Source organism: Lytechinus pictus, chromosome 5, assembly GCF_037042905.1.
Source record: "Lytechinus pictus isolate F3 Inbred chromosome 5, Lp3.0, whole genome shotgun sequence".
In the NCBI taxonomy this organism is placed as follows: Eukaryota; Metazoa; Echinodermata; class Echinoidea; order Temnopleuroida; family Toxopneustidae; genus Lytechinus; species Lytechinus pictus.
In genome coordinates, this window is record NC_087249.1 from 16876291 (window position 1) to 16903491 (window position 27201).

General features: G+C 35.9%; 2 protein-coding genes across 2 annotated transcripts; both read left to right on the plus strand.

The window, feature by feature from the left end:
* Window positions 1-10847: 10847 nt before the first annotated feature.
* On the plus strand, window positions 10848-13728 carry LOC129260450 (uncharacterized). The gene is made up of 2 exons (XM_054898427.2): window positions 10848-12208; window positions 12525-13728. The coding sequence occupies exons 1-2, from the start codon at window positions 11986-11988 to the stop codon at window positions 13229-13231; spliced, it is 930 nt and encodes a 309-aa protein (XP_054754402.2). The 5' UTR covers window positions 10848-11985; the 3' UTR covers window positions 13232-13728.
* Window positions 13729-23253: 9525 nt separating this feature from the next.
* Window positions 23254-27201, plus strand: LOC129261721 (uncharacterized). Its single transcript, XM_054899765.2, has 2 exons — window positions 23254-25936; window positions 26232-27201. Exons 1-2 carry the CDS (start codon window positions 25579-25581, stop codon window positions 26921-26923), a joined length of 1050 nt encoding a protein of 349 aa, XP_054755740.2. The 5' UTR covers window positions 23254-25578; the 3' UTR covers window positions 26924-27201.

Below are 27201 nucleotides of genomic sequence, written 5' to 3' on the forward strand. Positions count from 1 at the left end.
AAACTCATCATAAGCGTACGGCTGATCAAAGCAAAATAAATATAAAGATTCATAATTGCAGTATTTTCAGGAAAACATATTTATACAAAATTAACAATAGTAATCATGCTGCTGATAAACACAGATTATGGTGACTGGCCCCTGTTTTGAGATCCCTTAGTCAGCGATTTGATAATGAATACCCAAAATAATGTGACCATAATCTTGAACTGTCTGTAGATGTTCAATGATTTAACTCACTTGGACATCTTGATTACAACGTATACACACGTTAACAATGGCAATATAGTTGTATTCACCGTTTAAGAATTAGAATGACCACCGTAAAAGTAATAATTAGAAAAGCAATATACACTGTAGGTATAAATAAAGTTGTGATAATAAGCAAAGAACGTATACATAATAAAGATTTAAAAGAATGTATAAAAGGTAAAATAGACAAGTTAAAAAAAAAAAAAATACTGTTTAAAAAAAGGTGGTTCTTTTTTGGGGGAAGGGGGCGAGGGTGCGTGGTTGTGTGAGTGATTGATACTTTTATAATTACGAGCAGTTTTACAATATTGGTGTAATCATCAACTATGTAATATAAGTTTACTTTTGCAACTTAAAGGAAAACCGACCTCATATAACCTGCATGCCAACCGAAGGTTGTACTAAATAAAATGAGACAAAATCAAACAAGTTTAAAGTCGATATTTTCAATCAAAACGACGAAAGTTATGGCATTCGTTATCTTCCGTCCGATTTTGATGAAATTTTCAGCGTTGAACTTTTTGATATTTCCCTTTTTATTCCATTCAAATTAATGTTGGGGTGGACTTTCCCTTTAAGAACGCAAACTTAAAAAAACAACACTTAATTTATTTCGTACTCGATAAAATAAATGTTAAGTGTACTGTGAAATAAAAGAAGAACGGTATTTTTTTGACAAATGTCACTTTTAATTTGATAGTCTGGCAGACTGGCACGCTTCTAGATTTATGAATAGCTAACGGATCCCTACGCATCAGCGCGCCTAACGGGTCCGGTATAGGAATGGATGACTGGTCCGTATTCTTTCCTTTTCAAACGGAGACAATATTGGGGCTCCATGCGAATAATCGCAGTCCATTTGGGTGTTAGTTTTCTTTGATATCATTCCTCGTTTCCGTTAGCTATCATTAAGATTGGAAATAAGATCTACCGTTATATATTCAAGTCGTTCAATATAAACATTTCTGAAATAAGATTTTCTTCTATGATTCAAACGACAAACGGCTCTAATATGATATGTAAACGGAATTGACTCTTTATTTCCATTCCATTTCTTCACATTTTGTTAACGAAATAGGTCATCTACCAACTTGTTGATTTTGATATCAAAAGTTATCATTGAGGGAAATCAATGAATTGAAGAGAATTTTGCACATACTCAATCATAAAATATTTTTTAACAGATCTTTTATGATAATGATACGATTTCTACGTTTTTCTTTTATTCAGTTTATATCATATTCTTTAATTGAACGCGATCATTTTTATATAATTATTGTAAGCAAAATCTATATTGTTTAAAAATTGATCATGATATAACTCATTTCAAACTATCAGACTCAGATAAACATTATCAAATTATTTTCATGTATAATATACATTGTCAAAAGTTCATTTTTTAAGTAATTTTATTTAAATGCCAAGAGGTGAAAAGCGAGAGGGAAAGAGAGAGATAAGTCAGAGTAATTAATATGTAAAGAAGCTGGATGAAAAGATAGAGTGGAGCTAATGCTAAGGGGGGACAAAAAATAAAACAAAATAAATTATACTTTATCGAACATCATTCTTGGTCGAATCGGGTCATCATATAATTTTCATCCTGTGCAGTTTTATTTCATGAGTTGTGATTGGTTAATGTATAACTGTTTGGTTCTATTATGAATAATTATGAATCTGTTTGTCAATTCATATTGTTTCACTTTATTATATAATCTAAAGTGAATGAAAATATTACTTCAAAACAATTAGACAGAGGGCGGTCTCCTATATAGTGGCAAAGGTTTTCTGTTTTTACCAAAAAGTTGCTTAAACGCAAAAGGCAACCTATTGTTCTCTTTCTTTGTTCCCTCACCTAAAGCGCGAACCCAAATGACCGCGGTACTTGCTTTAATCATTGTTTGGCCAATCAGAGCGAGAGAAACTCGGCGGCAGGAGCTTTAATCATTAGCCGACCATTCAGCGAGAAGGTATAACGTCGCGGCATAAGCTTTAATCATCGACTAGCCAATCAGAATGAATGATCCAAATAGTTCATCATTCAGATTTCTATTGCCATTCAACGCCAATTTTAATGACCAAAAAGCTTATCCTCTATTAATAGTTTGTTAAGCAGCTATTTTCTGTATGTAAAGGTAACAAATTTGTTATGAAAGAATAATGATGATTAATGCATCGATGCTTAATACAAACTCGATATAATGTGTACGGCTGATCAATGTCAAATAAAACAAAAATAAAAAGAATGAAAGAATATCAATTTCAGTATTTTCAGGAATACATAATAATGATGATTACCCTTACGATGCTTCGATGCTTATACAAAAGTATGGCTGATCAATGTCAAATAAAAAAAAGAATCTAAATTTCAGTATTTTAAGGAATACATATCTATAAATTTAATTATGCTGCTGATGAAAACAGATTATGGTGACTGGACCCTATATTTTGAGCTCATTTAACTTAGTCAGCGGTTTGACTATGAATAACCAAAATAATGTGACACCAATCTTTAACTGGATAATGTTAAATGATTTAACTCATTGGACATTCCGAATATTGTATTCACCGTTTAAGAATTAGAAATGACCACCATAAAAGTAATAATATTGGGTATAACAAAAGTTGTGATATTTGGGCTTCCCATAGACATACCCTTTAAACTTGAACCAATAATAAACAAAGCACGCACACAATTAAAATCTAAAATAATATATAGGTAAATAGACGAATTAAAAAAAAAGAATAAATACTGTTTAAAGGGATGCTCCAGGCTGAAATCATTTATACCTCAATAAATAGAGGAAAATTAATTGAGCAAAATGCTTAAAATTTCATCAAAATCTGATTATAAATAGCGAAGTTATTGAATTTCAAAGTTTAGCAATATAATTGTGAAAACGGTTATATGAATATTCATTAGATGGACAGATGTCATTATCCCCACTTTCCTTTTTCTCATGTTATTTATTACGTGAAAATAGTTTCATTTTTCATACAATGTGTGACTGACATGTCTCCCTTGTAATGGAATAAGTTGTAGCAATGAATATCTAATGCACTTAATCAGTTGTTATTCCAATATTTTTGGTTCTTAAAGGAAAAAAAAAAAATAAACCTAATTTCATACAATTAAATACAAAAGATCAAGTGAGGATATGACATCATCAGTTTGCTCATTGAATATTCATGAAGACATGTCTAGAACTTCACCGGAATGATGCAAATCTTTAAAATTCAATAACTTTGTTATTCCTTATCCGATTTTGGTGAACTTATCAGCATTTTGCTTTGTGAGTTTTACTGTATTTTTATTTAAATACAAATATCTTCAGACCGGAGTATACCTTTAAGATAGGTGGTTCTTTTTCTTTTCCGATTTTGATGAAATTTTCAGAGTTGAGCTTGCTGATTTCCCCCTTTTATTCCATTCAAATTTTTGTTGGGGTGGACTTTCTCTTTAAACTTTAATTAAAGACGCCAAACTTATAAACAAAAATCATAACCGACCCTTATTTCTTTTCGTACTCGATAAATGTTAAGTGTACTGTGAAATAAAGAAGAACGGTATTTTTTTGACAAATGTCACTTTTAATTTGATAGTCTGGCAGACTGGCACGCTTCTAGATTTGTGAATAGCTATCGGATCCTTACACATCAGCGCGCCTAACGGGTCCGGTAGGAATGGATTACTGGTCCGTATTCTTTCCTTTTCAAACGGAGACAATATTGGGGCTCCATGCGTATAATCGCAGTCCATTGGGTGTTAGTTTTCTTCTATCCCATTCCACGTTTCCGTTTGCCATCATTATAAGACTGTAAGATCTACCGTTATGTATTCAAGTCTTATATACTTACTGAAATAAGTTCTCCTTAAAAAATCCAAATACAATTTAAAGTAAAGGAATACATTCTATCATTGTATTATCTTCACAATGACATCAATCTTTCACGACATATTGCAAAGTTGATTCCAGTTTAGCTTTTTGGAGCTGCAAGACGGATTATCTCATCAAGTATCTCTTTATTTCACTCAATTTCTTCCCATTTATTAACGAAATAGGTCAGGGGTGTGAGTGGTCACAAATAAAAAGATCTGAAAAAAAAACTGAAGAGTGTTGAAAAAGTCTGAAATAGAAAGAGCTCCCATACTTTTTGTACAGAGGAAGGCCAAAAATAAGCTGAAATTAAGATGAAAATCAAAACAAAACAAAATCTGAAATCAGATAAAAATCTGAACTCTCACACCCCTGATAGGTCTACACTAGCTTGTTTGATTTTGTTATCAATTAAAGAAATCAATGTATATTTAAGAGAATTTCGCAAAGAATTGATTATGAAATGAATTTTTCTTAATTGTTTGGGTTTTTTGCATGATAATGACACGATGTCTTCGATTTTACTTTCCAAAGTTTATATTATTTGCTCTCACGAACATTTACAATTCTCATAAGAAAATAGATCTTCTTTTCACATTACATGTTTAAACACACTTCAACCTAGCATTCGTCACTATTAGGGTTGGGACAAGGGCTATCGTTTACACTTTTCAAATGACAGTAAAATGCATGAAGATAAATATGTCTGTGACGAAATTCACATCAAATATTTAAATTGTTCCAATGCAATGACAGCGACCGTTTACAAAAAGATTTGAATAGAGTCATTTCATTTAATCGTCTCCATAATTGAGAAGTTAAGTAACTTAAGTTAACTTCATCTGTTTCCATAAATAAAGATGTCTATTAAATGCCTATAATGGATAAATGATGGATATTGTATCACTGTTTTTTTTTTAAATAATCGCGAAAGATAGCAAAAACATATTATGAAGACATAATTGCTGATAAATCTAATTCCACCATTCTAGGCAATTATGATACTGAAATGAATTATTTTAAAGACATAATTATAAGTATTATAAGACCATTACTGATAAAGGCTGATTTCTCTTTTGGGTGTCTTCCTATATAACTTTGATTGACATCCTCCACCGCCCACCTTCCTATTGAGAGAAAAAAAGAATGCCCATTCTCCCTGAACGTATTGTTCGCTCGCTTGACTGCGGCAAAAACTTTCATCATTGTCCGGCCATTCAACGCCAAGACCTCGCGGCGGCATTCACTTTAATCATTGGCCGGTAAATCAGCGTGAAGAACGAAACAATGCGGCAAGAGCTTTAATCATCGCCCATCCAATCAGAGCGAAGGAACAGCGCGTCTTAAGAGTAATTGTTAGTCCATTCAACGTCTTGATACTGAAAGATTGAAGAAAATAATTTAACTCTCAATAAAGATGCAAAAGTAGAAATGTGGTAGTAAAATATAAGAATAACCATAATCCATTATGAAAATGATGCATACATTATTTTTTTTTCTTCAATATACTGGCTGAAAACAAACTGACTTATATATCAATCATGTTAATATTGCATTATCATATCAACGAGTAATATACAAAGGAACGGATCATTAAAGGTCAAGTCTACCCTCAGATAAATGTAGATTTTAATCAATAAATCAAACAGGCATAATGCTGAAAATTTCATCGAAATCGGATATAAATACGAAAGTTGTGCCATTTTAAAGTTTCGCTTATTTTTCACAAAACATTTACATGCACAACTCAGTGACATGCAATGAGAGAGTCGATGATGTCCATCACTCACTATTCATTTTTTTTTAATTGTTTTAATTATACAATAATCAATTTTACCAATTTGACATAAAGGACCAACTTAACTGAACCATAAATTGTTATAACAATGGTAATTCCACATGCTCAGGAAGGAAAAAAAGTTCGTTTCACAAGACAATGAAGAGAAAATTAGAATATTTCACATTTCATTTAATACATAAGAAATAGTGAGTGATGTCATCAGTCCCCTCATTTGAATACCGACCAGGATGTGCATATAACTGTTGTGAAATTAAGCGAAACTTAAGTGTCATAACTTTCTTATTTTACATTCGATTTTGATATAATTTTCAGTGGTATGCGAGTTAGATTTTCCCCTTTTATTCAAATCAAGGTTTTGTTGTGGTGAACTTGCCCTTTAAAGTTAAACTCACAGGCCCGTATTCTGAAGTCAGGTTTAACTTAAACTCAGGTTTAAAGTTGTGGTTTAAAAATGGAAAGCCAAAAGTATCAACATTTTTTTTATTAAGTTGTATGTTTCCTATGTTTACTGTGCTCTTTCCTGATTCATTGATGGTGAAGACAATAATCTTTTCATACTTCCTAGACAATATTATGAATGATTTGAGAGTCAAATGAGCTTAAGTATGATATCTCTACTGTTAGTGATTTATGCAACAATTGGCTCTCCATACTTAAACCCAACTTTAAACCTGAGTTTAAGTTAAACCCGACTTCAGAATATGGGCCACAGTGTTTTGAGATATCATCCAATCAGAGCGAAGGAACAGCGCGTCTTGAAAGTACTTGTTCATCCATTTAACGTTAACATCTTGATCTTAAAAGATTGAAGAAAATAACTTAACTCTCAATAAAGATTTTGTCTTAAAGTCATTTTCATTACGCACAAGTAGAAATTTTGTAGTAAGATAATAAGAATAATGATAATCCATCATGAATATTATGCATACATTTTTGTTTTGCCCCTGACATTCAGATTTTTATGTCGAAATTTGATGACAGGACAGACCTATTGACACTTAACTGCAATAGTTTGACCATCATTCTTTGTGACAAATGTCACTTTGGATTTGACAGCCTCTGCTGTCCCGAGTCAATGAATGACAAGCCAGTCCCTCTCTCTAATCACCGCATCCTAACGGGACCGGTTGGAAAGGAATACAGGTCCGCATTCTATTTTGCTCAATGAGCATGATATGATGAGGGGAATACAACGCACCACGCTGGCCCGCGAATAATCTCTTTTCGCCGCTGTGTTACCCCATTCTCTTCGATCCTCTTCCACGTTTCCGTTCGCCATCATACGCTTCCGTTATGTTTTTCCAATGTTTCTATAATCAGATTTACGGGGTTAAAAGATATGCATGTACATAGAAGGGGAGTATCTAAGAAAAAAAATCAGGGGCCTGATGGGAGGGGGGGGGGGTAACTATGTAAAAAAAAAAGAAACACAAATAATTTTCCGTTTTTTTGGGGGGGGGGGGGGGTGACTAGGGAGGGAAAGGGAGGGGCTCAAGCCTTCAACATCTGATTCCATTTACCCATGTAAATTGTTGTAATGTACAGGAATATTGATCCACAATCGTCTGCGAGTCCTTAAATTTTATTGATTGAAAGTTCAACTTCGGCGGTATTTACATTAATTTTGATAAATATGTTCATGAATTAAAAAAACCTAACATTATCAATGATCCCCGAAATGAGATAGAGCGATATATTCAAAAAGTTATGTATATAGAGCCTACATGAAATACCTACATATGGAAATATAGGACAATACGAGAACAGGAAAAGAGTCAAATTGGAATTATATCAGATGGCCTGTATAGAGACCCCAATGTTTTCTTTCGTTATTAAACGGATTCTACCCAAGACCTATCGATATACCTTTCAATAAAATATTGAAAACATTAAAAAAGGTATAAAGATGCGTCTGTGACAAACTTCACTTCGAAGTTTCAAATGATTTGAATGAAATGAATAATGACCTTTCACAATAAAGCCCAAAACAGCTTATTCTATTTTTTCGTAAAACATAACCAAACAACCCCCCCTCCCCCGCAAAAACCCAACTCATTAGAAGAATACAGGAAAGGAAATCGTTTTGGTGTCACAATATATTGTTAAGTGATAGAGCTAGATATGTGCTTTCTGATGTCATCTTATGTTATGATTGTGATCCCGTCAACATTTTTACTGACATGTATATAGGCAAATAAAGTATGACATTGAATTGATCTACATGTAAAACTGTTTTTAATGTTAAAATATAAATCAAATATGAAATTAAATCTTTTTAATACATTCATCCCCATCATAGGCTAATATCTTTCTCGCCCGTTACCTAACTTTAACTGACAGCACCACCCCCCCCCCCGCCTCCGATCCCCAATCTCTCCCCGTTTTTAAAAGAACGTCTTTCTCTTCAGAATATTGTTCGCTTTCTTTGTTCGCTCATCTACAAGTGACTGCGGCAACAGCTTTCATCGTCTGGCCATTCAACGCCAAGACCTCTTAGCGGCAATCGCTTTAATCATTGGCCGACCAATCAGCGTGAAGGAAAAAGCGCGACAAAAGCCTTAATCATCGGTCGACCAATCAGCGTGAAGGAAAGAAGCGTCGCGGCAATCGCTCTAATCATAGTCCAGCCAATCAGCGTCAAGTACGTAACACAAGCTGTCATTGTGGCAATAAAAGCTTTAATCATCGGCTGACCAATCGGGACGAAGAATTCGTATTAGTAATTGTTGAGATTCAAAGTCTCTTCAACGTCTAATGATAATGAAAGATTGAAAAAAAAGCCAAACTCCAAAGAGTTACTTGTAAAGCTACTAAATGAAGGTAGAAATTGAGTGATTAATATAATAATCCATATCAATCAAGCATATTTTTCTCCAAACTAAAAAGTATAAATAAAATAATAAAAAGAAATATAACTATCAAGTCCTGATATTGCTTATAATTTCCGCAAATAACAATTTGAAAATTTGTAAGTATCAGTACTGTTATGTAGAGACTAAAGTTATGTAAATCATTATGATATACGAGCAATGAGCTTAAAGGTAGATTAATAAATGATTAATCAAGTAACATGCACTTAATATTTCTTCAGGTTTCGAATGATATGTTAAAAACAGTGTAAAATCCCTTTATAAAATAACGACAATGTATTAATGTACATGGTAACTGTCTCTTTACAAACAATTCGCTCGACTTAGTCGATATGTTAACCAATAAATACTTATAATATACTGAAGCAGTTTACTGGTTTCTCAAAACATTCCATGTCATTATGTGCTATAACAGTAGGATAAATGAATACATTTTCGCAGACACCCCTACAAAAGATATATAACGTACGAAAAATATGATATTTTAGTGAGTAAACTATGAAATGCGCGTTGGCATCGTGATTGGGAATGTCCATTTCTCTAGATGAGAACGCATTGTTTTGGATCCGACTGTTAATCGAAATAAAATTCAGAGTCTGATTTAAATACATACCGATTATTTCAATACAAAATGAAAGAGTTTTTTTTAGGGGGCGTGGGTGAAAGACTGTTGGTATTCCATTTGACCAAGCAGTAAGTGCGGATAAACTTTGTTTGCCGAAACGCCTCTTTAATTGCCGATTCTACTTGCCCCCCTAAAAATTCTTTTGAGTTAACTCTTACTATTAACGGCTCATCTTTGGCAACAGATGGGAATCATATATATTTTTTATATTGTTCTTTTATATAATTCGATTTGATGTCTAGGACTGCGAATCGTGTTGACTGAGAGAGTTTTAAAAATGAGATAGAAAAAAAGTCATGAATAAGCAAAAAGATAACAAATTGATAGATGGCAAAGTCATCCAGGTTATCTATTCTGAAACGGCCATTCGAATTTTAATTTGCATTAAGTTGTTTAGGTCGAAATTTGAATTTATTTGAAAAAGATCAGTGTATTGCATTTTAAAAGCATACAGGACAGACCTAATACCGATATTTGGCATAAAATTAACCTGACTATTTATGCATTCTCTGTGACAAATGTCACTTCCAATGTGATAGCTTCTGCTGTCCCCAGATTATGGTTGGCAAGCCAGTCCCCTCGAATCACCGCGCCTAACGGGACCGGTAGGAAAGGATTACAATGTCCGTATTCTCCGCTGCTCAATGAGCAGGATAGGGGATATAATATAACGCGCCACGCGGGCCCGCGCATAATCTCTTTGCCTCCTATATTATATACCAATTCACTTCGACCCCTCTTCACGTTTCCGTTTGCCATCATTTGAGTTGCATTACATACATAATTCTACCATTATATCTCTCGAAGCTTCCACATCCAGATTTAATGGAGTTAAAAAGAGCTAATTGACTCAATATAACAAATTGTACAGGTCTTATTGTAAGGAATCTCCATTTCAAGTGTATCCAATTAATACATTATTTGCATATTAATTTAAAATTTTGAAAAATTGCATAAAATCCAACTAACATGTTAATCAGCTCATAACATCACAGTCAACAGTCCTCGAATCGGTAGGGTGGTGTATAATGATTATAATGTATGCTTAAAGATACCAGAGCAAGCGAAAAAGAGCCAAAGTGGAATTAAAACAAAGCCCAAGTAGGCCTATGTACAGACCAACTGGGGTCTACATTATAATAATACTTTCAATCATCGATTCTTTAAAAAAATAATGCAAAGTTGCAAAATTCGCATGAAAATATGATAACATAAAATGATATAAGATTATGAGACATATCATAGTGAACAGAGTATATAAACGATCGTTTCATTCTATTCAATTACTTAACCCTGTGTAGAGTATATGTTGAGGTCCTGTTCTCATGTTCAGAAAATGAGTCAATTGACTTGGATTTACTGCATTAATGTCAACAATATTTTTATTCTCTTTTTTTATTCATTATGTTTTATTGTTTCAAATCAAGTCAAATCAAATCAATAAGATACTTGGTTCTTGCCACGTTTTTCTTTTATTATCTAAATCTTCGCGTCTCCTTCAGGACAATGAAACAAATGATTACAATTTACAAACGAGATTTTAAATGACCGGTTCATATTAATTCTAAATTGAAAATACACTCTGAATTCAAGAATGAAAAACCTGATGACAAGAGTGACATAATTGTGGCCATCATAATGAAAATATCGCAATTGTAAATCATCAATCACTGGCTAAAAGGGTAAAAATAATAACCATATCTAGGAGCCTTGCAAAATTTATCACAGCAGATTACAGAGTTCGGAGTTTGACTATACTTTCAACTTTATAACGCCTTAGCACTTACACCAGAAAATTAATTACAGTTTTCGTAGTTCGGCAAAATGCAAAACAGGGTAATCGTTTGTCTCATAATTCTAAGACATAATTATCCACACATGACATCGCACATAAATAACTCTTCATTTACTTTAAAAAGAATCGAGTAATGCTATATACAATTTTAGACCAAGTTTGAATACTGATAAGAGTGGGATTTTTATTTTCATTACAGGCGATGAATTTTGATGACAATCCGAAGTATTTTCATAATTGTTATGAGAATGAATGTTCTGTATTATGGAATGATTTAAACAATTTTGTATAGTGTTTTATGCAGAAGATTCCTCTCAGGATAAATAAGGAATGGCTTTCCTATTCACTACATTCTACGTGATAGGATTTCTGATCGTCAATTTTTCCCCCTAAACTCAATAGATAGATCCATTGGATGATCGTAATTATTCAGGTCTTCCCAGAGACCCCCAAAGCCATCGTCGTATCCGGTCACCGAGTGGCTTTCTGACGGATGCTATTGTTCGAGGGTATTAACCGGGTAGGCGCTCCCTGATTGGACGGCGGTACTTGAGCTTTAATCATCGCACAGCCAATAAGGACAAAGCCTTTCATCTGACCGCGGGTGCGCTGGTGGCTGACCGAAGCCAATAAATGGGCGCGCTCTGCTGGTGGAAATCATATCGAAAATCAGCTGCTATTCATCTCGTTTACAATCCGCTTCGCTTGCTTCGTCGCTTCTACTTCGTCGGCTACACAGCGCTTCCTGCTCATCTACAATCATCATCATGGCCCCGTCCGTCACCGCAGTCTCTGCCGTCAAGGATGCCGCTACTCAGCCTCACTTCGTCTCCGTTCTGATGTGCTCCGGTCCAGGCTCGGGGAAGGTCTTCGCTGTACTCATTCAAGACCTCGTCCACCGTCGTAAGAAGCTGGACATCGGTACACACGTCCTCGTCAAGCGTCACGATGGCAGTAAGAGGGTCAAAGGCGTCGTAGTTCACATGAATCGTAAGTATAGAACCTTACTTCAATCTATACCACCCGTTTCATTGCACAACCCCCCAAAACATTAAGGATTCCATAACATTCAATTACTTTTTTTTTTCTACTATATGGACTAATTTTTCAAAATCCCCGATTGTTCAAACATCATATTTCAGTCCAGATAATGATACTTATATAATTATATAATTATCCCCGCCCTTTACCCCCGCTTAATAATAAATATATCACGTCAAAATCTAGATTATTTTGTTTGTATTTCTGTACTTATTGAACATGTTACTTATTATCCATTTTATCTGCTTTCTTTTTCTTTCTGCAGCATTCCTCAACGCCAGGCTACCTCCTCCAGCTAAGGCCAGAGCAGTACCAGTTCCTAATCTGCCTCGACAGCAACCAGCCAAGCGAACAAGTATGCCAGAGCAGCCAAGCCTAGCCGACGACGTAGCGGTCCGTGCAGCGAAGCGGTCGAAGCCTGGTCCTTCTCAGCCGAACGGTGTCTCGGCCCTCCAACCAGCCTTGCTCCGGAAAGGTCCACGTGGCGAGGTCTTCATCCGCTGCTTCAACCAAGAGCATGAGCCTCACCGTCGACGCATCTTCGGTCCTCAGTCTACCCGCTACCCAACCCGACACCGCGTCCGCCGAGAGCTGGTCTATGGCAAGACGTCGATGAAGCTCAAGTGTTCATCGCAGCCCGTCAGCGTGGAGGAGCTCGACGGCATCGTTCCTCTCGACTGCCTCGACGACATCGTCTCCGTCGACGAACTCTGTGACGCCTTGACTCAAGCCGGGGGTCCGCTCCACTCAACCCCTATCTCCGCGCCGCCCCGTAGCCGGTCTGACGCTCCCTCTGACTCCATCACGCCGTACTTCAAGGAAGAGTTTCAACCGCTCCGACCAGCACCCTACATACGCAACCTCTTTGCCGCCGAGCCTCGAGTCGAAAGCCACGCCGACCACCGACTAGATGATGGACTGTTCCCCATCAGCTTTCCGGGTATGCTGATGTCTTCGCCTCGTATGGCTTGAACTCTTAATGTATTTTGGACACTTATCCCAGTTGATAATTCAACTCTCTTGAACTTTCACCTAATGTAATAATGTTTATCATTGTCAGTTGAATTTGAACTCTACAAATGAGGGAGTCATCCACATTTTCACCTTTCAATTCTTGGCTTAATCTTAATTGATTTCAATTATCAAGTCAAATCATCAAATTTTGGCATTCAAGAGCTATGCAATTATTCTTGCCTTGACAATGTTCAATAACAATTGGAACCAGTATTTTTCTACTCAAAACTCCTTTGTGAAAATGGAATTGCAATTCTTCATTTGCATGATTTTTACATATCCAGATAGCATATGTACATTTTGTACATTCATTTAAATTGTAAATATGCATTTGTAATTATGTTTATTATCAGAGAGTAGCAATGTAATTATGGACATATGGATGTATCAGTTTGTAAATATTGAATTGCTATTGCACTGTGGTGCAAATTTGTAAATAAAGTACATTGACATTATATATTGGTTTCTTAATTTTCTACTTGTTAAGTTTCAGATGTCACTTGATTGTGTTGTGAATGATTGATTGTTGATGTTGCTTGGTTGTGAATGATTGCTTGTTGATGTTGCTTGGTTGTGTTGTTAATGAATGATTGACTGTGTTGTGAATGATTGCTTGTTGATGTTGCTTGGTTGTGTTGTAAATGATTGATTGTTGATTGGTTGTGTTGTGAATGATTGCTTGTTGATGTTGCTTGATTGTGCTGTGAATGATTGCTTGACTGTGTTGTGAATAATTGCTTGACTGTGTTATGAATGATTGCTTGTTGATGTTGTTTGGTTGTGAATGATTGCTTGTTGATGTTGCTTGGTTGTGTTGTGAATGATTGCTTGTTGATGTTGCTTGATTGTGTTGTGAATGATTGCTTGCTCCACACACAATTTTGATATCGTATGTTCATGGTTGAGTGAGCACAATAATGCAAGGGCCGCGGGGAGGGGGGGGGGGGGCTTAGCTCCCCACTTTTTTCCAAAAGCATGTACAAAAATGTAAAAATGACCATGCGATTGTGATTTTTTGCATGGTCAGTCCCCCCCCCCACCCCACTTTGAAAACCTTGACGTATCATCAAAGGGGTTTATGGTAGTATCCTCTACAACTTGTTAGATCATGTTAAAATTTGAAAATGTTGGTGGCTCCCCCGATTATAGGCCCCTCCCCCATTTTAAAATTCTGGATCCACCACTGATTTGTCCATAAATTCAACTGATCATGAGAATTTGTAAGAAAAAATACATTTATGCAGTATAATGAGTATTCATTCCTAAGTTTTCAATGTGCTCGCTCAACCATGAAAATTTTAAAACTTCGGAAAGTGTGTGGTGATAGAAATGATGGATGATAAAAACAACAGCAATTAAAGTCACATTTGAAACCGAATTTGCCCCCAATATTCACTTTATTACCATTTAAAATGGGTATGTGACATTGAAAATACCAAATTTCCCACTTTGATGTGTGATCACTCATCCATAAATACACAAATCGATTTCATTTTTGCACAGAATTCTGCCCATAGGTTGATAAACATTACTGCCAAATGACATTGCTAAAGACAGCCTTGAAAAAAAGTTCCACCACATTGAATAGGGGGTTACTTATTCTTAAACATATGCACCCATAATGTAAACAAGTCTATGAGAGAGGAAGTCAACATTTTAACAAATATGAAATGAGGGTTTGTTTCATGGACGGGTTTTGTTACTTCTGCCAACAGTTATTTCATGAAACTTCGCACATGGCTTCAGTGTAACACTATCCAAAATGTGCGCACACCAAAATAACCATTTGATACGGCACCGAGTGGGGCCAGGGCCTTGAACTTTCTTCTCATTTGCATAATTTTCTAATATTGTGTGCTCACTGCATACCTGCCAACCTTTGATAATAAAAAATCAGTATCAAAACTACGAAGGCGCCGAGCGGGTGTCTGGCCCACTCCAACGGTAGGGACTCTTTGCATTTTCAGCATGTAAAAGTAGCATTTCCCTACACTTTTAAAAGCAAATTTACCCTCATTACCACACCAGAGGATGACCTACATGTAGAGTAGACTTTAATTTATCAATTAAAAATTTTAAAAGGGTCTTTAAAATATCACTTTTGTGACAAAAACCCACCCAGTTTCATTCAGGTGTGATTTGTTTTCATTTAAATCTGTAAGGAATAACTTTTTTTGTTCACCAGAGCTCTCAACATTTTTAATTTGAGCATATTTTTGTGAGGCCCTCTATTGGTGGAAAGTGAGATTGATGCAGATACAGATTCTCTTTTTAATTACAAAAAAAATTATTTCAAGAATTCAATTGAATTTTGGGCCAGGGCATATTTTTTATGATGAATTTAGATTTAAGTTAGCCCTACTTTATTAAAAACTGACGTGCCAAAAAATCAAACATCTATTTATTTAGCCTACAATACATCATCATAATGCAATCATGCATCAAGGACAAGGGGAAATAAGCCAAACATTGACAATCTTATTCATGTTATTTCACCACACAGGGGTTACTGACAAGGTTATATCATGGAGGTATTAACCCGAGAATAGCTCTATGGTTATATCATAACCTACAATGGATACGAAAAAATAAAGTACAGATCAATGTTAAAATTCATAGATCTAGTAAAAGTTAGAGTAACTGCGTCGGTGTGCAGCCGTTAAATCAGCGCAGCCCGACGACTCGGCAATATACCACTGAAATCGAATCACCACCACACTCTAGACATGTACACTACACATTCTCTTACTCTCCCACACTACAAAATCATACGGCGACATGGGCAATACCTCAAATAAAAAGTGATTTTTTCTTACCTAAATCACCATATTTCGCATCAAAAATATCACCATCGGTGATTCTTAACATCGTAGTTAGGAAACAAGGGGTCTAAAAAAGTGAAATTTTAACGGGTTTTTCCGATGTTCGTGGATTGTAAAAACATGTCCTCACTAAAAACTGGCACTTTCGCTAGCCGATGTCAGCCGCCATTTTTTTTCCGGAAGTCAACGCTAACATCGGCTCTAAGTGCGGCCGTTGCGTGTACGCTCGTTATTTTCACATGCATTTGCAATGGAACTGCACACTTAACAGTGTTTGTGCGCCGTTTACTGTGTATTTGCGTAGCCGTGCGCTCCTGTCGTTTATGCGTTAGTCGCATCTTACAGCCGTGCATGCGTTAGTTGCATCATACAGCCGTTTCAATAATTTCAGCACTAAATTGATTAACCCAAAAATCGGAATTTTGGTTTTAAAATTCGGAATTCGGAATGGAGGTCGAAAAATCGGTATAATTCCGCCAAAATCGGAATGGTTGGCAGGTATGTGACACTGATGCATTAAACATCGGGATTTTCATAAAAATCAAATCAAATGAACCATGCAAGGATGTTTGTGATAGATATCCATAGTTACAAATTGCATTTTTTCCAATAACGTAAAAAAGAGCTAATCACATTCCACATGTTCATTCAAGCGTGAATGTTTAATCAAACGCCTTTGAATCATTGAAGCATGTTAATTGGTCATGAACCTAACGAAAAAGTTGAGAAAAGATCATTTTCAGTTACCAAAATGAAACAATACTTGCCTATGATATTTGAAAATCGTATCTTTTGTTTTCAATAAATGTTCATTGAACCGTGAAACAATGAATATTGTTGAAGATACTCTTCCCAAAAATAACTGTCATCATATTCCATCATTTTTATTGATAGAAATGTGTAAAAAATCCAATTATAGCAAATTTGGACTTGTGTTCATTCAACCGTGAAATTTAGCCAGAAAAGTTGTATCGTCTTTTAGAAAGTACCTTTTACAAGCCTTCTGACTATTTTTCATGATGAGAATGTGGAATTAGTTCCAATAAAAATGGAATCAAAGTCATGATATTTGGCTTGTGACTTTTAAAAAGTGACATTTTTGCCTTCTGACGGTGCTCACTGAAGCATGACGTAAAATACGTCCATAACATTTACCCAGAGGGTAGCCTATAAAATTACCTACACGCTCATGTAAAAATATATTAAAAACTCGCATTGGTTCGGAAATTATTGATGTTTGTTAAAGGGGGACTTACTTTTTTTGTTGTGTATATTTCATCTCAGCTCATCCGACATCTCGCAACGAAATTTAAGACAATTTTAATTTCAGCCCAGTTGACACTGTAGTAAATTACATTGGTGACATAAATTGAGGATATAAAATTGATGACGAATTTTTTTGTGATAAATTAAGCATAAATAATTTTTAGTCAAAATTTCTAAACTCTGTGTAGAACCTTGGTGAACCTCATGTAGCTCTCAGATGGAACAAAAATAAAGAAGTGGCATTTTCTGTGATTTATGAATACATTTGGCATAAATTGGTATAAATAATTTTCTACTGAAAATTTCAAAATTCTATGCAGAAGTTTGGTGAACCTCATGAAGTTCTACCAGATGGAAGGAAAAAAAATCAAAATCGGTCGACAATTAAAGAAGAAGCATTTTATCTGAATTTTTAAAAATACGCATAAATTAGCATATTTTATGAGTTTCAAAATTCTGTGTAGAAGTTTTGAATCCCCCACCTAATGCTATCATATAAAGCAAACATAATTGAAATCAGACTTGAAATGATGAAGAAGAAGCATTTTGAAATTCAGTCAACAAATGAAGAAGAAGCATTTTCTGTGATTTATGAATTTTGCATAAATTAGCATAAATAATTTTCTACTCTAAATTTAAAAATTATGCGTAGAAGTGTGGTGAACCTCATGAAGCTCTACCAGATGGAAAAAAAAAATCAAAATCGGTCAATAAATAAAGAAGGATTTTTTGTGAATTTTGAAAAATGCGCATAAATTAGCATATTTAATGAGTTTCAAAATTCTGTGTAGAAGTTTTGAATCCCCCACCTAGTGCTATCATATAAAGCAAACAGAATAGAAATTGGACTTGAAATGGCGAAGAACATTTTGAAATTGAGGACGGACGACGGACGCCACGCCACGGCATAAGCTCAACTGGCCCTTCGGGCCGGATGAGCTAAAAATCAAAATCGTCAACAAATAAAGACGAAGAGACATTTTCAGTGATTTATGAATAAATTTCACATAAGTTAGCATAAATAATTTTCTACTGGAAATGTCAAAATTCTGTGTAAAAGTTTGGTGAACCTCATGATGTTCTACCAGATGGAAGAAAAAAAAATCAAAATCGGTCAACAATTAAAGAAGAAGCATTTTATGTGAATTTTTAAAAATACGCATAAATTAGCATATTTAATGAGTTTCAAAATTCTGTGTAGAAGTTTTGAATCCCCCACCTAATGCTATCATACTTGAAGTGACGAAGAAGAAGCATTTTGCAATTCAGTCAACAAATAAAGAAGAGGCATTTTCTGTGATTTATGAATTTTGCATAAATTAGCATAAATAATTTTCTACTCCAAATTTAAAAATTATGTGTAGAAGTTTGGTGAACCTCATGAAGCTCTACCAGATGGAAGAAAACAAATAAAAATCGGTCAACAAATAAAGAAGAAGCATTTTCTGTGAATTTTTTAAAATATGCATAAATTAATTTTGCATAAATTAGCATAAAAATTGTTCTAGTCAAAATTTCAAAATCCTGTGTAGAAGACTGGTGAACCTCATGAAGCTCTACCAGATGGAAGCAAAAAATTCAAAATTGGTCAACAAATAAAGAAGGATTTTTTGTGAATTTTGAAAAATGCGCATAAATTAGCATATTTAATGAGTTTCAAAATTCTGTGTAGAAGTTTTGAATCCCCCACCTAGTGCTATCATAAATTATAAAGCAAACAGAATTGAAATCGGACTTGAAATGGCGAAGAAGAAGAAAAGAAGTTGGTAGCTTTTTAAGTATCGTCACCCATTGGGTGAAAAGCTTCAATCCATTTTCCTCTTTAATCGAATTAAAAAAAAATTAACAGCGTTTTTAGCTTAACTACTTATAATGGCTCATCTTTCGCATACCAAATGAAATTATCTACCACTATTACTTTTACATGCAAAATATCTTTTTTCGACTGTAGATGGCCAAAAGGCTATGAAATGTGTCCAGGATTAAAATAATGAAACTCAATATAATTATATTATAATATTATGCAACAAGATAATATGTGAGGGCCATCCACCAAATTGAAATGCAACACATAGTGTTAACATTAATCATTATGCTACAAGTTGTGTCCCTGACATTCAGATTTTTATATCGAAATTTGATTTAATTTGACAGGACAGACCTATTGACACCAAACTGCAAGAATTTGACCATCATTCTTTGTGACAAATGTCACTTAGGATTTGAAAGCCTCTGCTGCCCAGGGTCAATGAATGACAGGCCAGTCCCCTCTAATCACCGCGCCTAACGGCGCCGGTTTGAAAGGAATACGGGTCCGCATTCTATTTTGCTCATGAGGGAATACAACGCGCCACGCTGGCCCGCGGATAATCTCTTTGGCCGCTTTTACCTCCATAATAATGCATTCTCCTCGACCCTCTTCCACGTTTCCGTTTGCCATCATACGCTACCGTTATGTTTTTCCAAGTTTTCTATAAGTAACCACATTGACATTTTATATCGAAGGAGAGAGTATATAAAAAAAGAAATCAAGGGCCTGATTGGGGGGGGGGGGGGGTGACTGTGCAAGAAAATCACAATTAGATGGTAATTTTCAGTTTTTTGTACACATTTTTTAAGGGGTGGGAGGGGAGGGGGCTTACGCCCTCCACCTCTGATTCCATTTAACTATGTAAATGATTGCTATGCAGAGGAATATACTTTGATGCGCATAAAACTACAATCGTCTACGAGTCCTTAAAGTTTATTGATTGAAAGTTCAACTTCGGCAATATTTACATTAATTTGAATTTCTTATGTTCAGTAATAAAAAACCTAACATCAGTGATCCTCGAAATAAGAAAGGGCGATATATTCAACAAGTTATGTAGGGCCTACATCAAATACCTACATAAGGACAATACTAGAACAGAAAAAGAAGGGTCAAATTGGAATTATATCAGGTGGCTGTACAGACATGCTTTCTTTCGTCACTAAACGGATTCTTACCAAGACCGATCGATATGCCGTTCATATAATAATATATATATGAACTAAAATATGTATAAAAAAGGTTTAAAGATAAGTCTGTGACATACTTCACTTCGTAATTTCAAATGATTTGAATGAAATAAATAATGACCTTTCACAATAAAACCCAATGCAGTTTATTCTATTTTTTCGTGGAACTTAACCAAACAGCCCCCCTCGCAAAAACCCAACTCACTAGCAGAATGCAGGAAAGGAAATCGTTATGGTATCACAATATTGTTCAGTGATAGAGATGTGCTTTTTGATAATTTATTCTTATGTTATGTGATCCCGTTAGCATTTTTACTGGCATGTTTATAGGCAAATAAAGTATGTCATTGAATTGATCTAAAACTGTTTTTAATGTTAAAATAAAAATCAAATATGGAATTGAATCTTTTTTAATACATCCATCACCATCACTCATATGGGCTAATATTTTTATCAGATGTAACCTAACTTTGATTGAGAGCACCCCCCCCCCTCGATCCCCAATCTCTCTCCGTTAATAAGAGAGCGCCTTTCTCTTCAACTTATTGTTCGCTTTCTTTGTTCGCTCACCAACAAGTGACTGCGGCAGTAGCTTTCATCGTTGTCTGGCCATTCAAAGCCAAGACCTCTCAGCGGCAATCGCTTTAATCATCGGCCGACGAATCAGAGTGAAGGAAAGAAGCGTTACGGCAATCGCTTTAATCAGAGTCCAGCCAATCAGCGTCAAGTACGTAACACAAGCTGCCATCGCGGCAATAAAAGCTTTAATCATCGGCTGGCCAATCGGGACGAAGAATTCGTATTAGTAATTGTTGAGATTCAAAGTCTATTCGACGTCTAATGATAATGAAAGATTGAAAAAAAAAGCCAAACTCCAAACAAAGAGTTTGTTGTAAAGCTACTTTAACAAGGTGGAAATTGAGTGATTAATAAAATAATCCATAACAATCAAGCATATTTTTTCTCTGAACTAAAAATCATAAACAAAATAATAAAAAGAAATATAACTATCTAGTACTGATATTGCTCATAATTTCTGCAAATAACAACTAAAAATTTTGTATCAATTATGTATAGAGACTTAAGTCATATAAATCATGATATACGAGCATTAAGGTTAAGGTAGAGTAATCAATGAGGTAAAATGTACTTATATCATAATTTCTTCAGGTTTCGAATGATGTGTTAAAAACAGTGTATGATCCCTTTATAAAATAATGACAATGTATTAATGTACAAGGTTGCTGTCTCTTTACAAACCATTCGATCGACTTAGTCGATATGGTAACCAATAAATACTGAAGCAGTTCACTGGTTTCTCAAAACATTCCGTGTCATATGTGCCTATATCAGTAGGATGAGAGAACAAGTTTTCGCATGCACATATCCCTACAAAGATATATAGATTATAGAGTACGAAAAATAAATTATTTCAGTGAGTAAACTATGAAATGCGTGTTGGCATCATGATTAGAAATTTACATTTCTATAGATGAGAAAGCATTGTTTTGGATCCGACTGTTAATCAAAATGAAATTCAGAGTTTTAAATACATGACGAGTATTTCAATACAGAATGATAGAGTTAAAGTTTTTTTTTTTTTTTGGGGGGGGGTGGGTTGAAAGACTTGGTATCCCATTTGACCAAGCAGTATGTGCAGATAAACTTTGTTCGCCGAAACGCCTCTTTAATTGTCGATTCTACTTGCCCCCCCCCCTAAAAATATTTTTTTTAGTTAACTCCCAATAATGGTTTATCTTTGGCAATCAGACGGGAATCATAGTACATTTTATATTGCTCTTTAACATAATTCGAATTGATCTCAAGACCGCGGATCGTGTTCACTGATTAAAAAAAAAAGAAATAAAAATAAACATGAGATGGTAGAATCCATGAATATGCAACAAGATAATGATCATTAAACGGCCATTTGAATTTTCATTTGCATGAAGTTGTTTAGGTCGAAATTTTGAATTTATTTGAAAAAGTTCAGGGCATTGCATTTTAAAAGCATACGGGACAGACCTAATACCAATATTTGGCATAAAATTAGCCTGTTTATGTATGCATTCTTTGTGACAAATGTCACTTTCAATTTGATAGCTTCTGCTGTCCACTGATTATGAATGGCAAGCCAGTCCCCTCGAATCACCGCGCCTAACGGGACCGGTAGGAAAGGATTACAATGCCCGTATTCTCCGCTGCTCAATAGCAGAATAGGGGATATATCCGCTATACAACGCGCCACGCGGGCCCGCGCATAATCCCTTTGCCTCCTATACCAATTCACTTCGACCCCTCTTCACAGTTGCAAATAACAACTAAAAAATTTGTATCAATTATGTATAGAGACTAAAGTTATATAAATCATTATGATATACGAGCATTTAGGTTAAGGTAGAGTAATCAATGAAGTAAAATGTACTTATATTATAATATCTTCAGGTTTCGAATGATGTGTTAAAAACAGTGTATGATCCCTTTATAAAATAATGACAATGTATTAATGTACAAGGTTGCTGTCTCTTTACAAACCATTCGATCGACTTAGTCGATATATATGGTAACAAATAAATACTGAAGCAGTTCACTGGTTTCTCAAAACATTCCGTGTCATATGCCAATATCAGTAGGATGATAGAACAAGTTTTCGCATGCACACACCCCTACAAAGATATATAGAGTACGAAAAATAAATTATTTTAGTGACTAAACTATGAAATGCGTGTTGGCATCATGATTAGAAATTTGCATTTCTATAGATGAGAAAGCATTGTTTTGGATCCGACTGTTAATCAAAATGAAATTCAGAGTTTTAAATACATGACGAGTATTTCAATACAGAATGATAGAGTTAAAGTTTTTTTTTTTTTTTTTTTTTTTTTGGGGGGGGGTTGAAAGACTTGGTATCCCATTTGACCAAGCAGTATGTGCAGATAAACTTTGTTCGCCGAAACGCCTCTTTAATTGTCGATTCTACTTGCCCCCCCCTAAAAAATATATATTTTTAGTTAACTCCCAATAATGGTTTATCTTTGGCAATCAGACGGGAATCATAGTACATTTTATATTGCTCTTTAACATAATTCGAATTGATCTCAAGACCGCGGATCGTGTTCACTGATTTAAAAAAAAAAGAAATAAAAAAAAACATGAGATGGAAGTATCCATGAATATGCAACAAGATAATGATTATAAAAAGGCCATTTGAATTTTCATTTTCATAAAGTTGTTTAGGTCGAAATTTTGAATTTATTTGAAAAAGTTCAGGGCATTGCATTTGAAATGCATACGGGACAGACCTAATACCGATATTTGGCATAAAATTATCCTGACTATTTATGCATTCTTTGTGACAAATGTCACTTTCAATTTGATAGCTTCTGCTGTCCCCTGATTATGAATGGCAAGCCAGTCCCCTCGAATCACCGCGCCTAACGGGACCGGTAGGAAAGGATTACAATGCCCGTATTCTCCGCTGCTCAATAGCAGAATAGGGGATATATCCGCTATACAACGCGCCACGCGGGCCCGCGCATAATCCCTTTGCCTCCTATACCAATTCACTTCGACCCCTCTTCACGTTTCCGTTTGCCATCAGTAGAGTTGCATTACATACATAATTCTACCGTTATATCTCTCGAAGCTTCCACAGCTAGATTTAACGGAGTTAAAAAGAGCTAATTGACTCAATATAACAAATTGTACAGGTCTTATTGTAAGGAATATCCATTTCAAGTGTATCAAATTACTACATTATTTGCATATTAATTCAAAACTTTGAAAATTTCATAAAATCCAACTAACGTGTTAATCAGCTCATAACATCACAACCAACAACTCTCGAATCGGTAGGGTGGTGTATAATTATAATGTATTTTTAAAGATACCAGAGCAAGCGAAAAAAAAGTCAAAGTGGAATTAAAACAAATCCAAAGTAGGCCTATGTATAGACCAACTGCGGTCTACATTATTACTTGATACTTTCAATCGATTCTTTAAGAAAAATAATGCTATGCAAAGTTGCAAAATTCGCATGAAAATATGATAACATAAAATGATATAAGATTATGAGACATATCATAGTGAACAGAGTATATAAACGATCGTTTTATACTATTTAATTACTTAACCATGTGTAGAGTATATTTGGAGGTCCTGTTCTCATGTTCAGAAAATGAGTCAATGTCAACAATATTTTTATTCTCTTTTCTTTAAATCATGTTTTATTGTTTCAGATCAAATCAATAATCGACTTGGTTCTTGCCACTTTTTCTTTTATTATCTAAATCTTCGCGTCTCCCTCAGGACAATGAAACAAATGATTACAAACGAGATTTTAAATGACCGGTTCATATGAATTCTAATTGAAATTACTCTCTGAATTCAAGAATTAAAAATGTGATGACAAGAGTGACATAATTGTGGCCATCATAATGAAAATATTGCAATTTAAATCATCAATCACTGGCTAAAAGGGTAAAATAATAACCATATCTAGGAGCCTTGCAAAATATATCACAGCAGATTACAGAGTTCGGAGTTTGACTACTTTCAACTTTATAACGCCTTAGCACTTACACCAGAAAATTAATTACAGTTTTCATAGTTCTGCAAAATGTAAAACAGGGTAATCGTTTGTCTCATAATTCTAAGACATAATTATCCACACATTACATCGAACATAAATAACTCTTCATTAACATTGAAAAGAATTGAGTAATGCTATATAGAGTTTTAGACCAAGTTTGAATACTGATAAGAGTGGGATTTTTATTTTCATTACAGGCGATGAATTTTGATGACAATCCGAAGTATGTTCATAACTGTTATAATGAGAATTAATGTTCTGTATTATGGAGTGATTTAAACAATTTTGAATAATGTTTTATGCCGAAGTTTCCTCTCAAGGTAAATAAGGAATGGCTTTCCTATTCTCTACATTCTACGTGATACGATTTCTGATCGTCAATTATTTTTCCCTAAACGCGATAGATAGATCCATTGGATGATTCAGATCTTCCCAGAGACCCCAAAAGCCATCGTCGTATCCGGTCACCGAGTGGCTTTCTGACGGATGCTATTGTTCGAGGGGATTAACCGGGTAGGCGCTCCCTGATTGGACGGCGGTACTTGAGCTTTAATCATCGCACAGCCAATCAGGACAAAGCCTTTCATCTGACCGCGGGTGCGCTGGTGGCTGACCGAAGCCAATAAATGGGCGCGCTCTGCTGGTGGAAAATCATATCGATAATCAGCTGCTATTCATCTCGTTTACAATCCGCTTCGCTTGCTTCGTCGCTTCAACTTCGTCGGCTATTCAGCGCTTCCTGCTCATCTACAATCATCATCATGGCCCCGTCCGTCACCGCAGTCCCTGTCGTCAAGGCTACCGCTACTCAGCCTCACTTCGTCTCCGTTCTGATGTGCTCCGGTCCAGACTCGGGGAAGGTCTTCGCTGTACTCATTCAAGACCTCGTCCACCGTCGCAAGAAGCTGGACATCGGTACACACGTCCTCGTCAAGCGTCACGATGGCAGTAAGAGGGTCAAAGGCGTCGTAGTTCACATGAATCGTAAGTATAGAACCTTACTTCAGTCTATACCACCCGTTTCATTGCACAATCCCCCCAAAACTTTCAGGATTCCATAACCTTCCATTACATTTTTTCTGCTATATGGACTCATTTTTCAAATCCCCCAATTGTTCAAACAACAGATTTCAGTCCAGATAATGATCAAAGTTATCCCCGCCCTTTACCCCCTATGAATATATCATGTCAAAATCTAGATATTTTGTTTGTATTGTATTTCTGTACTTGAACATGTTACTTATTATCCATTTTCTCTGCTTTCTTTTTCTTTCTGCAGCATTCCTCAACGCCAGGCTACCTCCTCCAGCTAAGGCCAAAGCAGTACCAGTTCCTAATCTGCCTCGACAGCAACCAGTCAAGCGACCATGTATGCCAGAGCAGCCAAGCCTAGCCAACGACGTAGCGGTCCATGCAGCGAAGCGGTCGAAGCCTGGTACTTCTCAGCCGAACGGTGTCTCGGCCCTCCAACCAGCCTTGCTCCGGAAAGGTCCACGTGGCGAGGTCTTCATCCGCTGCTTCAACAAAGAGCCTGGGCCTCCCCGTCGACGCATCTTCGGTCCTCAGTCTACCCGCTACCCAACCCGACACCGCGTCCGCCGAGAGCTGGTCTATGGCAAGACGTCGATGAAGCTCAAGGGTTCATCGCAGCCCGTCAGTGTGGAGGAGCTCGACGGCATCGTTCCTCTCGACTGCCTCGACGACATCGTCTCCGTAGACGAACTCTGTGACGCCTTGACTCAAGCCGGGGGTCCGCTCCACTCAACTCCGATATCCGCGCCGCCTCCTAGCCGATCCGACGCTCCGTCCATCACGCCATACTTCAAGGGAGAGTTTCAACCGCTCCGACCAGCACCCTACACACGCAACGCCATGTCTCGAGTTGAATGCCACGCCGACCACCGACTGGATGATGGACTGTACCCAACCAGCTTTCTTGGTATGCTGATGTCTTCGCCTCGTATGGCTTGAACTATGGACACATAGCCCAGTTGATAATTCAGTGTGGCAATTTTGGAAATCACTTGAACTCTACAAATGAGGGAGCCATCCACATTTTCACCTTTCAATTCTTGGCTTAATCTTTATTGATTTCAATTATCAAATCATCAAATTTTGGCATTCAAGAGCTATGCAATTATTCAGAGCGTGGCAATGTAATTATGGACATATGGATGTATCAGTTTGTGAATATTGAATTGCTATTGCACAGTGGTGCAAATTTGTAAATAAAGTACATTGACATTGTA